Genomic DNA, 16,229 nt, shown 5'->3' with positions numbered 1-16,229 from the left:
AGGCATTTTTGTTGTGTTAAGTTGTGGTACATTGTTTCTGTGATTATTCCTGTAAAAATTTTGAATGTTGTTGGTAGACAGGCTATTGGCCGGTATTTGTGAGGTAGTTGGGTTTCTTCAGATTTTGGGATGGGGAAGGTGTTACCTTCTGTGAGCCATTCATCCATTTCCTGATCTCCTTGGATAATTTCAGTGAATGCTTGAGTGTAGTGAACGTGGAGAACATCAAATTGTTCTAGCGAGAAGTTTGGGATCCGATCTGGGCCAGGGCTTTTGAAGTTTGCCATCGTTGCAAGTTGTCTTATCTTTCCTGCATCAAGTGTGTGTGTGTGTGTGTGTGTGTGTGTGTGTGTGTGTGTGTGTGTGTGTGTGTGTGTGTGTGTGTTTTGTCGGTTGTTGTCTCCATATGTGTGTTTTAGAAGGTGGAAAGGAGCCCTCCCAGGTCTCCAAGTATCCACTTTTGTATGTTTACGATAAATAAATGCATATACACACACACACACACACACACACACACACACACACACACACACACACACACACACACACACACACACACACACACACACACACACACACACACACACACACACACACACACAAAACCCATCGCTTCGCTGACGGTGGTGTGAAGGGGAGGGGGGTGGAGACAGAGAAGGGGAGAGAGAGGAGGGGGATGGGAGGTAGTCTAGAGAAAAGAAGGAAGGGAGGGGGAGAGGAGAGAGGCGGGTAGAGGAGGGAGGCGGGTAGAGGAGGGAGGGAAGCGAGGAGTGGGTGAAGAAGGGAAAGCGAGGAAGGGGGTGGAGGTGGGGAGTGCAACACCTCATGAAACGTTGCTATACAATGCGGGAGGGAGGGGTGAGAGAGAGGAGAGTGAGAGACAGACAGACAGAGACAGTGAGAGAGTGACAGAGGTGAGGGAGGAGAGTGCTGAATTTTATTCGGAGGGGGGAGTGAGGAGGGGACAGACAGAGAGAGTTGGGGGGGGGAGAAAAAAATATCGGTGAGGAGTGGAGGTGGTGTTGGCATATGCTTAATGACTGAACACACACTCAAAAAAGAATCTCATGTCAGAATAGATGTATACACAACGACACAACAGAGGTTGTAATGTTAACCACAGGCACATCTGTAAAAAACGATGACATCACAGTTCCAGAAAATTTGTGGGAACATTAATCAAAAGCAATCACTGAAAACATGGAAGTACCTACCGCTCACGTATGACCTAATGATCCCATCGAGCGTGAACATCGAAAATAAAACGACTGTATATGCGTGTAAGTGTGCATATGTGAAAGTTGCTGTTGTTGGCTGCTTTTTCCACACGTGGGTGGGTTGCGTATGGACCAGATATCATACTTAGGTACAAAAAAAGAGAGAAGAGGTGTTAATATCAGTGATTTTGGACTAAACAATGCAGAAATCAAGAAAATGACCAAATACCAAGACCTCAAGAATGAAGTGAAAAGATGCTAGAGGCTGTAGAATGCCAAAGTTGTACCTGTGATTGTTAGAGCTACAGGAATGATGACAAAGAACCTCACAGAGATATTAAATACCATCCCTGGGAATATTACGACAAACAAACTACAGTTGGAAGCTGTCCAGGGCTCAACGACGATCCTGAAGAGAGCCCTCAGCACAAAACTTTGAGAACAGAAAACTTCAAGGCTTGGTCCATGAATCATGACTCCTTACTGAAATGAAGGTGGATACTTTTAAGCCTGCCCTGGGAGGACTCCATTCCACATTCTGAGGTTTGCATATGAAGACACCAATCAACGACTGACACACACACACACACACACACACACACACACACACACACACACACACACACACACACACACACACACACACACACACACACACACACACACACACACACACACACACACACACACACACACACACTTTGAGACCTGATAGATCTCCGTTCCATCTCCTGAAACCCACCTACGTGTGGAAAAAGCAGCCAACAACAGCAACTTCCACATGTGCACACTTACATGCATGTACAGTACGTGCGCACACAGACACAAATATATCTATACTAATAAAAGGTAATGTGTGTGTTTGTGTCTGTGTGTCAGTGTATGTGTGTGTCCTCCATAACTCCAAAACTATAAAACCTTACAGTCTGAAACTTTGCATGCACACTCAGAAAACTCCAAGGAAGTGCAAGAGTGAAAATTGGGTGTTTGGGTTAATTAAAACATCCCTTTTGACGATAATTAATGGCCTTATTTAATTACATCGTTCATCAGGCAATCCTCGGCCACGTCGCTGTCTGGGGTCTTAAGGCGTTTCCTGGGGAACTTCGCTGGGATCTGAAGCCGCCATGTTTTTTGATCTGCTCAATGTTTCCTTGACATGGAACAGGCTGCAACTTGGAACAAGCTGTTCATCATAGCTACGAATTGTTGGACACATTGCAATGCTTAGAAATGCCCAGAGACGTCAGCGTTCTTTGCTTTATTTCATTTCCGCATATGCGTTCTCCATGAGTATCTCTTAAACGAAAACGAATTACAAAATTTAAGGTCCAAAATCGAACTTACAAGCAGTCCCGACTCTAAGAAAAGTGTTCATTTGTCAAATTCGGACACGTGTAATATTTTAGGAGTCTCCAGGAGGTGTGTATTTAATATGATGGTTCAGTGATTGCCAATTGCGTGCCAAGGGAGCCGTTTCTTATCGACCGTTTCGTTGGAGTGCTTGCTTGAGTGCTTAAGCCACTTGGTGAGCGCTCTCCAAGCTGTTTGGTTGTTCGTTTCAAGAAAAAGTACACGTGCTTTCAATCTCACATCGATTAGACGTACGCTTCCGCCTTTGTCGGGGCCCGCGGTGCCATGCGGTGGGTGACACGAGAGGTGTCTCATCCACTGAAAATGTGCAAGCATCGCCTTTGCGATCTCCATTTGTAATGCACCTCTCACTTCGACATCGATACATATTAAAAACATACCCATCAGAGATGGGGAATCCCCCACCATTGAAAAAGGTCATACATATTCCAGATAATGAGGGAGGTGAATTGGAAACAAGACACCATTTGGTCATCATGTCTTTCGAGCTTTTCAGTAAAAAGTTTACATTTTTTTTTTCAAGATGGCCACCCCAGTTGGCCATCTTGGATCCGGCCATGCCCAAAAATCAATAGGGTTCTTCCTTTTCAGGTGGTATATGTGTGACCCAAATTCAAAATCTATATGGCGAACAGTTTTTGAGTTATCGCAATCACAGCTATAAATGTTGACGCCCAGCCAGCCGGTCGGACGGACGACCCGGGTGACAACAATATCCCCCTTCCGCCATGCGGCGGGGGATAATAAAAATGTTGACGCCCAGCCAGCCAGACGGACGGACGACCCGGGTGACAACAATATCCCCCTTCTGCCACGCGGCAGGGGATAAAAAAACCAATAAATTCCATTCGACCAAGTATCCGCCATGTTTGTTGTAGCTGTGAAGACATAGAGTATAGATCGACATTTTGTGTCCTCTGGCTTGGTACATTTATGAATTGAATTTCACTAATTACCCACTTTAAATCCTCTTTCAAAGAACGCTGTTTCAAGGTGAATCTTTGTGTTTGTCGTTTTTATTTACTTGATGAGTGTGTACATTTACACGTGTGTATGTACATAAATTGTATTACCACAATGGCATTTGGCACCGGTGTGTGTGTGTGTGTGTGTGTGTGTGTGTGTGTGTGTGTGTGTGTGTGTGTGTGTGTGTGTGTGTGTGTGTGTGTGTGTGTGTGTGTGTGTGTGTGTGTGAGATACTTGGATATGCTATTAATCTCATACTTGAAACAAAATGAAGAGTGAGAAACCTTATTTACCAGATACAGATACATCAGGAAATAATGAGATTGTGAACAGTGATATATTTTGATGAATGCAATACATGTATAATTTTCAGATCACTTAAACCTTTTACTTAAAACGTTACAAGCAGCCTTACGTCACCCTTGGCATGACCTTGATATAAAATATACATCTCATCTTGAAGCAAGGTTGCATATAGTCATCACGTACCAGTAGCCATCCTTAAACCATTCCAGGCTACATGCTGGGTTGCTGCTGTCCGTGTGACAATGGAAGGTGGCTGGGTGACCAGCGCGAATGGTTGTCCCATTGTGTTCGATCCATACCTCCCGTGGTGGGACTGCGGCATAAAATTTTTCAACACAGAATCTTTGGATGCATATCTGCGAGAATAATCATCTGAATATATTTTTTTAATGGTGGATTCTGCTTGTCAAGGAGAATTAAAGCAGCCATGTGTGGATTTGAGTCATCAATAACTCTCGAGGAATTTTCTTCTCACACAGTTGTATTAAACAATATTATCTGCTGTAAATGCCAACATAAAATAGTGAACTAGAATGCAGCGGTTTGACAATTTTGGATTTCCATGCAAAGTTTATATTACCTGTATATATATATATATATATATATATATATATATATATATATATATATATATATATATATATATATATATATATATATATATATATAACCGAATGCAAGTTTAAGTCATGGTATATGGTGGAATGGAATTTTTGAGAGGAATGTCCTACAGTGAACGGAGAGTTGCGTAGATTGACGTAATGTCCTGATGGAGGCCTTGTTATTGGCCGAGCAGGTGTAGTTCGCTTTATTGTCATTCGAAGCAGCCACGACTAAGATCTCCAAGGAGGCTAACTTGCCCGTAGAGCTGTAAATACCAGTTTTCGTTGACTCTCCCTGAGGAAATAGTCACGATAACAACAGATGAACAGATTGACAGTTATCTCTTTTGAAACAGAAGTCTTGGCTCATGGAAGAGTTAAACGACAGATGACAGCAGTCATAGAGAGGGTCAAAGGAAAATAGATTAAGAAATGCATGGAGACATCATTGATGAGTAGTTCAGCAGCAGGAAGTCAGTGGGTACAAGGGAGAGGGTCATTAAGGATAGAAGAGAGCAGGCACAAGGGAGAGGGTCATTAAGGATAGAAGAGAGCAGGCACAAGGGAGAGGGTCATTAAGGATAGAAGAGAGCAGGCGAGGGAATGGGAGAAAGCACTAGGTGATGAACAACACTCTTGAAAGACGAGAGGATGAGTAGGAGGACAATAAACACAGGGAGTCATTTCCACAGATGAGTCAATAGATGAAGGAAAGGAGGCATCCAGCTTGTACTTTACAAGGGTAACCGGCTGTGTGAATTTGGAAGCATTAATGAGACTCCCAGGGAGGGTGGGGGTGAGGAACAGAGGCAAGAAGGGATGAGTAGAGTGAGGTGATAGAAAACAAAAAGATCACCAATGTTCCTGCAGAGGGTGTGGAGCTAACCCTCATACTTGGCCTCCTGCAGTACAGGGTGTCCTCCCTTAATGTTGTTCCAGTTAACATTTCGTTATAACATCTATACTAATTAGATACCAAGGCTTTAAAGAACGTTGTGATTATTTACCCATAAATTCAAATCCTGCTCACCTGTTGAATTAATACCAGGTGGGGTTGACTCTGCCTGTCATCCTTCTGAGGTCAGCAAAATGAGTGCCAGCTTGCTGGTATCCTGTGTCAGAGTGGCGACCCGTCCAGGATTGTGCCCAATAATCAAGGAGACTGCTTAGACAGCACCAACGCTCTGCACAGAGTATGGTCCCAATGGATGGATGGATGGATCCTTGATGTTGCCAGTGGATGACTTGGAATTCATGGAAGGGCAAAGAGGAATTTTGATTCTCAAGGGACAATGGATGCCATTGACGAGAGTTGCAGGGCCAGACTTAATGGCAGAGCTCAGCTATTCAAGGAGGTGAGGCGTAAAACTGTACGTGCGCTGAGGGTGGACAAGGAGGCCTATGTGCAACAAATCTGTGAGGGTGGTAGAGCATTACCTGTGGTGAAGTGATTCTCATCCTGCTTCCAGGGTCATTCGTGCATTGCGTTCCTCCAAGCTCGTCCCTCAGTGTACTGCAGTTATAGTGGAGGGTGATGGGCTCTTGACAGAGGAGTCCAAAGTGCAGGCCCGCTGGGCCGGTTACTTTGAGTGGCTGTACCAGGCTGATCCACCAGCTGTGGAGTTGGATGTCAGGGGTGTTACTATCCCTGTTTCTGACCCTCCAATCAACTATGATCCACCTTTGTTTGTGGAAACACAGGCTGCGGTGAACCGGTTGAAATGGGGTAAAGCTCCGGGGATCTGTGGCATCCATGCTGAACTTCTCAAGGCTGGTGGAAATGCTGTACTCATGTCGTTGCATGCAGTTCTGTGCTCTGCCTGGAACACAGGCATCATCCCAACTGACTGGAATAAGGGCATTGTTGTCCTTCTCTGGAAAGGGAAGGGTGATTGCCAGGACTGCAACAACTACTGAGGGATGGCGCTGTTCTTGGTGCTGGGCAAGGTCTTTGCTCGGATAATTCTTGAAGGATTCGCCACCATATGCTTGAGCACCAGCGTCCAGAGCAGTCAGGCTTTACACCAAAGAGGTCAACGATTGACCGTATCCTTGCCTTTCGGGTCTTCACCGAACACAGATGAGAGTTTTTGCAGGGGCTGCTTCCAGCATATGTTGATCTCTGCAAAATGTTTGATTCAGTGAATTGGGATGCCCTCTGGAAGATTCTTGGTCTTCATGGGGTGCCACCACAACTGATCTGTCTGAAGTCTGAACTATACTCTGGTACTGAGAGTGCTGTGAGATGTTGTGATACCATCTCCGATGTTATTCCAGTTGTTACTGGAGTTTGTCAAGGGTGTGTACTTGCTCCCACACTTTTCAGCGTTTGTACGGACTGGATTCTGCAGAGGATGTCGGAGAGATCAAACTGCGGTGCATCGTTTGGGAATGTCAAGATCTCTGACCTTCATTTTGCAGATGATGCAGTCATCTTTGCGGAGACTCTGGATATTCTTTTGGTGGCCCTCGAGATGCTGCATGAAGAGTCGGAGCCACTGGGATGATGGGTTTCCTGGGTCAAAACTAAGATCCAGGCTTTCAATGACATCTTGGATGCTGCTATCTTATCTGTACCTGTTTGTGGTGAGGATGTTGAGGTCACAGAGAGATTCACTTACCTTGACAGTGATATTCATGTCTCTGCTGGCTGTGAGCCAAAGGTCAACAGACTTCTGGGTCGGGCCTGGGGAGTCATGGATTCACTGGATCATGGGGTGTGGCACTGTCGGTACCTGTGCGGGAGGACAAACGTCCGAGTCTTCAGGTCTTTGGTGCTTCCAGTCTTGCTCTATGGATGTGAGGCTTGGACTCTGACCAGGGATCTGAGACAGAGACTTCATTCCTTTGGAACCAGGTCTCTTCGGAGAATCCTTGGTTATCGCTGGTCGGATTTTGTGTCCAACGAGCGGTTGCTGAGAGAGACTCAAATGAGATTTGTTACCTGTATAGTCTGTGATCGTCAGCTGCAGCTGTATGGACATGTGGCTCGTTTTCCTGACACTGATCCTGCTCACCAGATTCTCTCAGCAAGGGAGCCTCGTGAGTGGAGGAGGCCAATGGGCCGACCACGTGCCTCGTGGTTGCAACAGGTTGATCAGCATCTCAAGGAGATGGGGATGGGCCAGACATCTGCCTGGGGGATGGCCAGACGGAGGCCCCTGGAGTACCGGCGGAAAGTGGATGCAACGACACGCTGCTCTGGAGCATGTTCCCATATCTGACCTGACCTGACCTAATCACCTCTACACAATAAGTAATTATATAAATACACATGATGGTGTTAGTAATTATGGGGCTGCCTGCTGCATGCATCTTATCTTGTATAATGAGGTAATTAATATGCATTCTGTCGTATGGAATTTGTCTATCGGCCCAAGAAATGGAGGGGTTATAACTATTGGACGCCCGTTTCATGATGGCATGTCGATCAAATCCAGTCATATCTCACACCGTACGTGACCAATCAGCGATGGCCAGGATCAAGTGTCAAGTTCGATCTTCAACTTCCTCATTTCCTCTCTTTTCCTTTCGACATCTTGGATTATGTTGTGTATTCGCAAAGACAGCTCACACGAAGGATCTTTCGCTCATCTGCTTTCAATCACGTCTCGTACTCCACAGACGTCACTCTCGGTTCTGCCTCATCAGTTCCGGCTCATAATGCATTCATTAATATTGTTATGAATCTGGAAACCATGCGCACTCAACATTCAGGTCCCAAAGTTAGTTATGCCGGTAAGTACGTGTGTAATCAGGACCCCGTCATTTTGTTTAGCGGGAGGATTAAATGTGTGCGTTGTGACGTCTTTAGTCAGGTTTTATATCCAATGAGCCATCCCAAACCTCCCCATCACGCTGAATCACCACCCGCTGGCTGCTCGTACCTTGACTTGCCGAGAGGGGGCCTCGCGGTTCCAGTCCTCGGGCCCCACAAACGATAGTTTTGTACGGTGGGCCTTTCAGGGCAGACTCTCTTGCTCTGCGCGAGCGAGGCCACGTGGCCATGTGGAGAATATGGGGTCTCCGAACAGGGGCCATGGCTCCGCCCCGGTAGGGTGCGGCCATAGGCCAATGAGGGACGGACAGCGAGATGATTCTCGCCAAGGCCCCTCCCCGTGTGGGAGGAGATATATCCCCGAGCAGAATCGGTTGTTGTTGTCGTTGGATTGGCGCTGGGAGATCTGGAGTACTTGAGTGGTTACAAGTTGCTTGACGGTGGTTGGGCTGGAGAGTGAGTGAACCAGCCTGTTCGTGGAGCCTTGGTGGGTCCCGTCCGCGACCCTGATCTCCGCCCCGGAGCTCCGATTGCTCCACGCGGCTGCCGCTACGAGTCCCACACATGCAGCTGGGACCTTCGACGACCTACAGGTGCCCATTCGAACTTTGACCCCCTGCTCGTCTCTTTCATCGGCTGGAGGGTCCAATAAAAACTCCGGGGTTTCTTTTCTTTTGGTGTGTGTGACTGCGTGTGGGTCCGTCTTGAAGTATAATTGAGTTAGTGCTTTGAATCATTGTAAAATTCCTGCTCTGCATATTCGCTTCAAGTCTTGCCTCCTTGTCTTTTATTGTAAATAAATTATTAGAAATGTTCCCAGCTAGTTTCCGTCCTTTCTTTATTTGGTCCAGCATGGTCCGGGTCTGAGTTCAGACTGGGTTTCATCCACGATAATCCGTTATATTAATGCTAGCCGGCACGACTTTGGTAGTTTCTGCTCGGCTGCAACCGAACCGGAATTGGTAGTCGGGAGTTGGAACTCTACCACAGTCGGTAGCGTGACCCGGTTCGAGAAAGACGTGTCGAGGGCGTGAATCCCCGGTAGCCAAGACTGCGTGATTATTTAGGTATATTGGGATCGAGACAATTAACCCTACGCCACGCGGTCGAGATATTGGCGTTTGACGGTTGATTAATCGACCCGCCGGCTTCGGAGTTATCCGGAGCGACGGCCTATAATTCCGGGGGAGACTGGTGGGAGACGGCATAAACTTCCACACCTAGCGTTCGTTCTCGCCACCGACCCCCAACCCACAACAATATTCATGCAACTCCCAATACCACAGACTGGAAATCTCCAGTTTCCTATCATTTCACCCTCTTTATAATGTGTGCGTTCATCTGAGGATAATTGTAATGAGTGCTCTTTCTTAATTTTCTCACTTTCGCAGCTGGAGTTTCCTTAAGCCCAGCCCGTGTATACGCATGAGAAACGTCATGACGTATGACATGTGACGTCTGACGTGCCGGCATGTGAGGGGAAAAAAGCGAGCTGTTGGCTGGTGCTCCAAGGGTCTGGACAAAAAGGTAAACATTGTGAGAGACCCTTGAGGTAGCACAATCGCCTCCAGACTGTCTCATCTGGGTTAAAATCCTGACTTGGGTTGGGATATACGTTCGTTATTATTATTGCCAAATGTAACTATTATTGTACACCGCTCCTTCCCAATTCCATATCCGGACGATGCATGACACCATCGCCAGGCACCGAAGGAAGAGAGTACTCAGTTTTTACTCTGTTTGTTTGTCCAGACGATATCTCAGCCATCCTTTGATCTAGGAAGCTGATATTTGGACACGACGGTGAACAAGTAATTTGGATATAAAGGGTATTTTTGATTTATTGATTAATCAATTCATTATTTGATTTTTTTTATTAATTACTTAATTTTCAAAAAGTTACAGATTTGGATGAAAGTTTGCTATGAGCCAAATGATTAAGAAATTAATTATTTTACGATTATTATTTATTTATTTTAATTATGCAATTAATCAATCAAATATTGTACACTTCTCCCTCCCATTTCCGACTCTATGTGCTGCAAGGCAGCATCACCGGGTGCCGAAAGTGCCCCGGCGATGTCGCGTGCTGGAGGATTGTTATTTATTTATTTGGCATGGGGGCAGTGTTCCTTGAATGTACCGCTACTTGTTATGATTGTTGTTAATATTATTCGTATTAATAAATGTTCTGTTGCGATGTTATCATTGTTTTTGTAGTTATTATTGAAGGACCTATTAAACTGCTCTACACACCTTAACATGGGAATTCTTCTGGGTTTTTTTGTAGTTAATTAGCCTCATGAACTCAGGAGATCATAACTAAACCTAAATCTATTCTCATTTTGAACAGCTTTCAGGGCTCTGCTGCTGAGCTCACTGGGGAAGCTATGAGCTCTTTCATATGGCTCCCCAATAGCAATTCCTGACTGTGCCATTACCTGTGGGATGATATTATTGACCTCTCGCCCTGGGTGCCACAAACCCTAACTATGCCACTGGGTCTCTCAGTCTTCTTACACCTCATTTCAGGTCTTGTACCCTCTGTCCTCTCCATGCTCTCCCTCCCCCCCCCCCCACCACAGTGTCTGCAGGACACACGTGGTCCACCATCACCCCCCTCATCGTGAAACTGCCTAAATCCAGAACTACTGCTCACCTCCACTCATTTATTCCTCTCTTTTCCCACCTGTGGAACCACCTTCCACACTCTTCAATCTCATTCTACTATCCCGCTGTTCACCACCATCTCAGGTCATTCCCCATCCAAAGTCATGATCTTTTCTCCACCCATTAAACCACCCTCACCGTTCCGAAAATTTTGCTTATGTATCCACATTGTCCACCCCTTGCGTTCTTCCCTAACCCTCATTGTTTCCTGAATTTCTAGTTTATCTTTCTCTGTCTTCCTTCTCCCTCTGCCTTGCTATTGGCGCTTCCTCTTTCTCCTGCAATTCCCGTTATTATGTTGTGTCCTGATTTTTTCTGTGTCCTCGCTCTTCCACGAGCCCAGACCATGTATTAAAAACAAACAAAAAAAAATGAATCACTGCACAGTATTATTGTGCTTGCTGTTCACATAGATAAATGGGCAGCACAACACACAATGGCTTACTGCAATGATGATAAGAAGCAATACTTCACCATATAATAGGGAGGGGTTATGACACTTCACATGAAGACCATTGAAGCTGAAATGGAAGGACATGGCCCTGTGGAAAATTATTTGGTGGTGGATGGCTTTGGATATCAGCTTCTACTAATGAAGGCAGGTTACAGTTGCTGGTTAGGCAGAGGAGCTCCAGAAACTGTCCCATTCCTCGAGACTAACCAGAAAAACAAATTGAGGGATTCGCCAGTCAGTCATTGTTGAGGGACTAAGGGATAGTGTGGGTCTTTTCTGCATGAAAACAGATTCCAACCGAGTAGAGCATGAAGGAATAGTTCTGCACAGGATGGAGTCAACAAGGAAATGACAAATTTGTTGGAACAGACGGCATCTAATTACATAAAGGTGACATTCATCTTACTGTATGATATGTTGTTGAATGTCAACAGCTTCAAGGTACTAATGCTGAATGAACCTTTGCCCATGTGAGTGTAGCAGAAGGATTTCCTCCAATGGCATAACAAACAAGGCGTACTGCAGTGCCAGCTAACACTGTTGTGCCAGGTTCAGGTCCCTCAATCCAGAGGCGTTCAGGAGGATCTAAGAAAGGAAGGGGTTAAATATCCATCAACAGGCTAGCAGTCGCTGTATAACATTGCTCACTGCTTCATACTTATGGGTAATTACACAATTGCAGCAGCCACTAGACAGGTAGTTGTGCTATGTCTGTTGTACTTGTAAGTTGGCTCATGGCTCGAGTCTCGTGTGAGCTCTGTGCGAATGTTACTTTTTAGAGGATGTTGTACCAGCAAATGACTACCGATAGATTTTGTGCAGTCGTAGTTTGTAACAATAGCTGCAGAAAGATGTATGAGTAGACAAAGCAAGTGTGCAATGTTCACATCGAGATAAAACAACATGTTTGTGGATGCCATTGGCCATTCCATTTCCATGTGTTCCTGAACTCCAGACCACCCAAAGACGGTCCGTTTGTGGTCGAACAAAAACTGAAACTTCAAAGATAGTTGTTGGCCACAATCAAACGGAAAGACTTCAAGGTCACTTGCATTCTGTTGTGAGTGACAAATATTTAATTATTTCCTCACCATGAACACCTGTCTTCATTGTGAAATACACCTTAGCTTAGCATAAGCTTATCTCCCATTACCGAAGGTGTGAGATAAATCACATCCACAAGTGTAGCATCAATATCTCTAAAGGTGAGGGAGGAGTTCAATCCAACCACGCATTCACGCACGAGCAGACAGGTGGTATTACAGAATCTCCATTTTTCTTCGAAGAGTGCAGGGATAAACATGCATGTGGCCAATAATTAGGGAAACTCATGTCTAAGAGCCATCTTCTTCTTGTCCTTCTCTTCCCTTTATAAGGCCTATGTTTCAGATGAACAACTGTGACTGATGGCCTGTGCGCTAGCCGGCATACAGTGTAGTGTTGCAAAAGCCATAAACTGGTGGATAACAGCTCAAAAACAGAGACTTTACTCACTAGGAAAGATGTGAAACACGGTGCATTCGATCCAGGAGGCCTTCAAACCAATTTCAATATTTGAAATGCAAAAACGAAAAAAATGGAAAATGCATCATCTGTTTCGGAAATGAATCCACATCCAGCTGATCAAACATACAAATATGGCGGCAGGTCAGCGACAGGAAGATAGCGGTACACATGAGAAAATCTCTCTCCCTCTCTCTCTCCCTCCCTGTTTTCCATGCACTGCCACATCTTTTAAGATACAAACTCCAAACTCCCTGTACGAATATGACTTTGTGTGGAGGTAACATAGGCTATGTGGCCGTGGCCTCACGCAGGGGTTCGGGGCGGAGGGTGGTGGTGGGGGGGGGGGCATAAATTCTCTATGTAAATGTGTATCGTGTAGCGCCACCTGGTGGTGATGGCAGAGGGTATTACAATTTCCAAATTTCCTTTGGTTACAAAGTGTTACTTATTTACGTTTCTCTTCCCAGACAACGCCGCGTAAATCTGCGAGTTGCCTATACTACTCAAAAGAGGAATCCCTCACAAGAAAATGCAGTATCCAGCTCCTCAATCAAAGTATCCCTCTTTCAATGGTATTTTACCCACATCGTTCAAATTAAATAAGGTAAGATGGAATTAATTAAGATGGTGATTAAAATGATTATGATACTTGTCACCACATGGTGTTGCTGACTTTGTTCATATGCAGCACAAGGCTGTTGGCAGCTTCATTGGCTGAGGGCATGGCTGAGGTTAGAGCAGGGATTTTGAATTTGTTCCAGTGTACCAGAGATTGCAGGCCGACTCTTCTTAATGGACCACGGAGAGATCTTTAATTTCCACCAATGAATGCTGGCAGATGGGACGCCATTTTAACGTCAATCCGAGGGACAGCACACACATTGATGAATCACCACTTAAATTTGAACCCAGGCTAGACAGCTTAGAAGCGAATCTGCGTACCTCTCGGCCATCCTGCCGTCATGTCGTTAATAATCTGAAGGCTCACAGAAGGAAGGAATCTGAGGCCATTAACAAATCCATAGACCATGACAAAAGGGGTGTTGTTTTGCAGATGGAACCACGAGAGTAGATAAACTCACAAAAGACCTGGATGATGGAGGTTGCAGACTTGGTGATGAAGAGTTCCTCATTCACAGCTTCACACTCGATCGTCTTTCCGTCTAATTCTCTAGAAGCAATGTATGTCAGGTTTCTCGTGGCAGTTTGTCCACCATTGTCAGCCTGTAACGAGACAATGTTACTTTAGAATGGCAAAGGCTTCAACTGACCTCACCATTAAATTTACTTGTGAAATCTGCATTCAAGAAAGGATGCATCATTTACAATGCAATTAAGCTTTATTAAACACCATGCTGCATTGTGTTGTCCAATAAATGTAATTTTAGCTTACTAACCGACTATTGCTTTCAAGACAACTTGAAACCACCTATACCCATCGTGAAGCTAGTAGTGAAAATAAACATTTAGGCACTGTGGGATTAAATTACGTAAGTGTATGTCGTGATGTTGGAGGGAATCTCGCGACCACTGGCCCACCAGCGCAGCCGTGCAGCAGGGTTACTGCTTGAGGTGATGCAAGACAAGAGCAGCAGGTCACCTTCCACCACACTCTTACCTCCGGGTCTTCCAAGCAAGTTTACCGTGATGGGTGGAACTATTGGGATGTTGTAAACACATGCACACAGATATGGAGTTGACTGTCTGGATCAGAGTGCTTCACGCCTCTTGATCTTTCTATCTAATCACCTTTACTACTTTTGCATTACCCTTCCATGATGTCAGGGTACCCTGCTGCCTGAAACTTAGAAGCATTTTGAGGATCCAAAAGGATCAAGTACTTACAAATAACTCTGAGCGTGATGGATACTTTCATCGGTTCGGGTGTAACATGATTGCCCGCTTCACACCTCAGGGTGACGCCGTTGTCCGTTGGAGAAACCGAGAATTCCAGGACACTACGGGAGAATGGCACAGATCCTTTTTCTTCTGTTTCCCAGGTCCCAAAGATCACTTCATTACCCTGCAAATCGGACAGAAAAAGATGGTGCAGAGGCAAATCCTTTTTCTGACCAGTGATTTGAATCTTCGCTTTCTTTACCCTTCAAACACTTTGCTGGTGCAATACATATTTGCTGGACGTTGTCGGTTGATCGGAATTTCCAATATCAGCAGAGAGGTTAAAAAAAACCTGCAGGAGAAACCCCTGAATGCATCAATAATTTTGTAGGTTTACAAGTAACTGCGCAGTTATCTGGAACGTGCAGTCTTCAGTTATTGGAGGAATGGAAAAAAACAATCTCGAGGAAAAATTGGAAGAATGGAAAACTTATTGATGATGATGATGATGATGATTATGATGACAACGGCGACGAAGTTTGGTCCATTTCGGCAGTGTCCTCGTCACTACAATTACAGATGGCATACTGCAACACATCTCGTTTTTTCATGCATGACTGTTCCCAACAATTCTATCACACACACAAAAATAAATAAATAATAAAAAATAAAATTTACAAAATAATAATAATACGAACATATAAATATATAAAATAAATTTAACCCCCCCCCCACATACAAACTCTCACACCCAAACACAAAAACAAACACTCATATATACATACATACACACACACACACACACACACACACACACACACACACACACACACACACACACACACACACACACACACACACACACACACACACACACACACACACACACACACACTTCCTCAACCGCATAGATCACCAGCTGGCACCGTTCTTCCTCGAGGTTTCGATCCTTTCAGCCCAGGACCTCTCCAAACGGAGGATCCACAACCTTGGTCATGGATCCACACTGCTTGTGCCTATTTAAATCCCTGGTTTATGATGCAAGGAAGTCTCGCATCCCATACATGTTTGTTCATTGTCTTAACATCCTTGTAGTTGATGTACGAGGAGTACCCTAATGTCTATTAATGTGTTGGGTTGGACCTGAATATGATACAAGTGCTCATCCAAGAGCCTTAGATCACTGTAAACATGCATGAGTATCACCCCAGGGTTATTGGCCTTGCCTCGTCTCATCTTACCTTGAACCATTTTACAGAGGCAAGGGGGTTACCACCCTTTGACGAACATGGGAAGCGTGCGATGTCTCCGGCCTTGACCGTCAACATGTCCGTCTGCCCGTCAATGACCGGGAAAGCTGGAGGAACTGTTAAAAAACACAGTGGCCATTTAAAGTATGACAAGCACAGAGGAGACTATCTAGGGTTCCAGGTGCAGACAAAATTAATTTCACATGATTAAGAAATTTCTAACTTGTGAATCGAATAGTTTATTTCACTGTTTAAATTTTGTTGCTT

At 45.0% G+C, this 16,229-nt stretch overlaps 1 protein-coding gene across 5 annotated transcripts in view; it reads right to left on the bottom strand.

Moving 5' to 3' along the window:
- Window positions 1–16,229, bottom strand: part of NPHS1 (NPHS1 adhesion molecule, nephrin) — a 258,041-nt gene that overhangs the window by 175,809 nt on the left and 66,003 nt on the right. For all 5 annotated transcript variants that reach the window (XR_015062842.1, XM_085900121.1, XM_085900112.1 and 2 more), the window contains 7 exons: window positions 15,954–16,078; window positions 14,719–14,896; window positions 14,364–14,530; window positions 13,956–14,097; window positions 11,828–11,952; window positions 4,595–4,760; window positions 4,047–4,176 (listed from right to left, as the gene is read on the bottom strand). Coding sequence is in view for 4 of the 5 variants with exons in the window: in XM_085900121.1 (XP_085756247.1) it covers window positions 4,047–4,176; window positions 4,595–4,760; window positions 11,828–11,952; window positions 13,956–14,097; window positions 14,364–14,530; window positions 14,719–14,896; window positions 15,954–16,078 (1,033 nt within the window). In the remaining variant the exon portion in view is untranslated. The remainder of the gene's footprint in view (window positions 1–4,046; window positions 4,177–4,594; window positions 4,761–11,827; window positions 11,953–13,955; window positions 14,098–14,363; window positions 14,531–14,718; window positions 14,897–15,953; window positions 16,079–16,229) is intronic.

Source organism: Eptatretus burgeri, chromosome 1 (genome assembly GCF_056783735.1).
Source record: "Eptatretus burgeri isolate ZD-2024b chromosome 1, Ebu_testis_v1, whole genome shotgun sequence".
In the NCBI taxonomy this organism is placed as follows: Eukaryota; Metazoa; Chordata; class Myxini; order Myxiniformes; family Myxinidae; genus Eptatretus; species Eptatretus burgeri.
The sequence above is the reverse complement of the archived record's forward strand: the minus strand, read 5'-3'. Positions and strand labels throughout refer to the sequence as shown.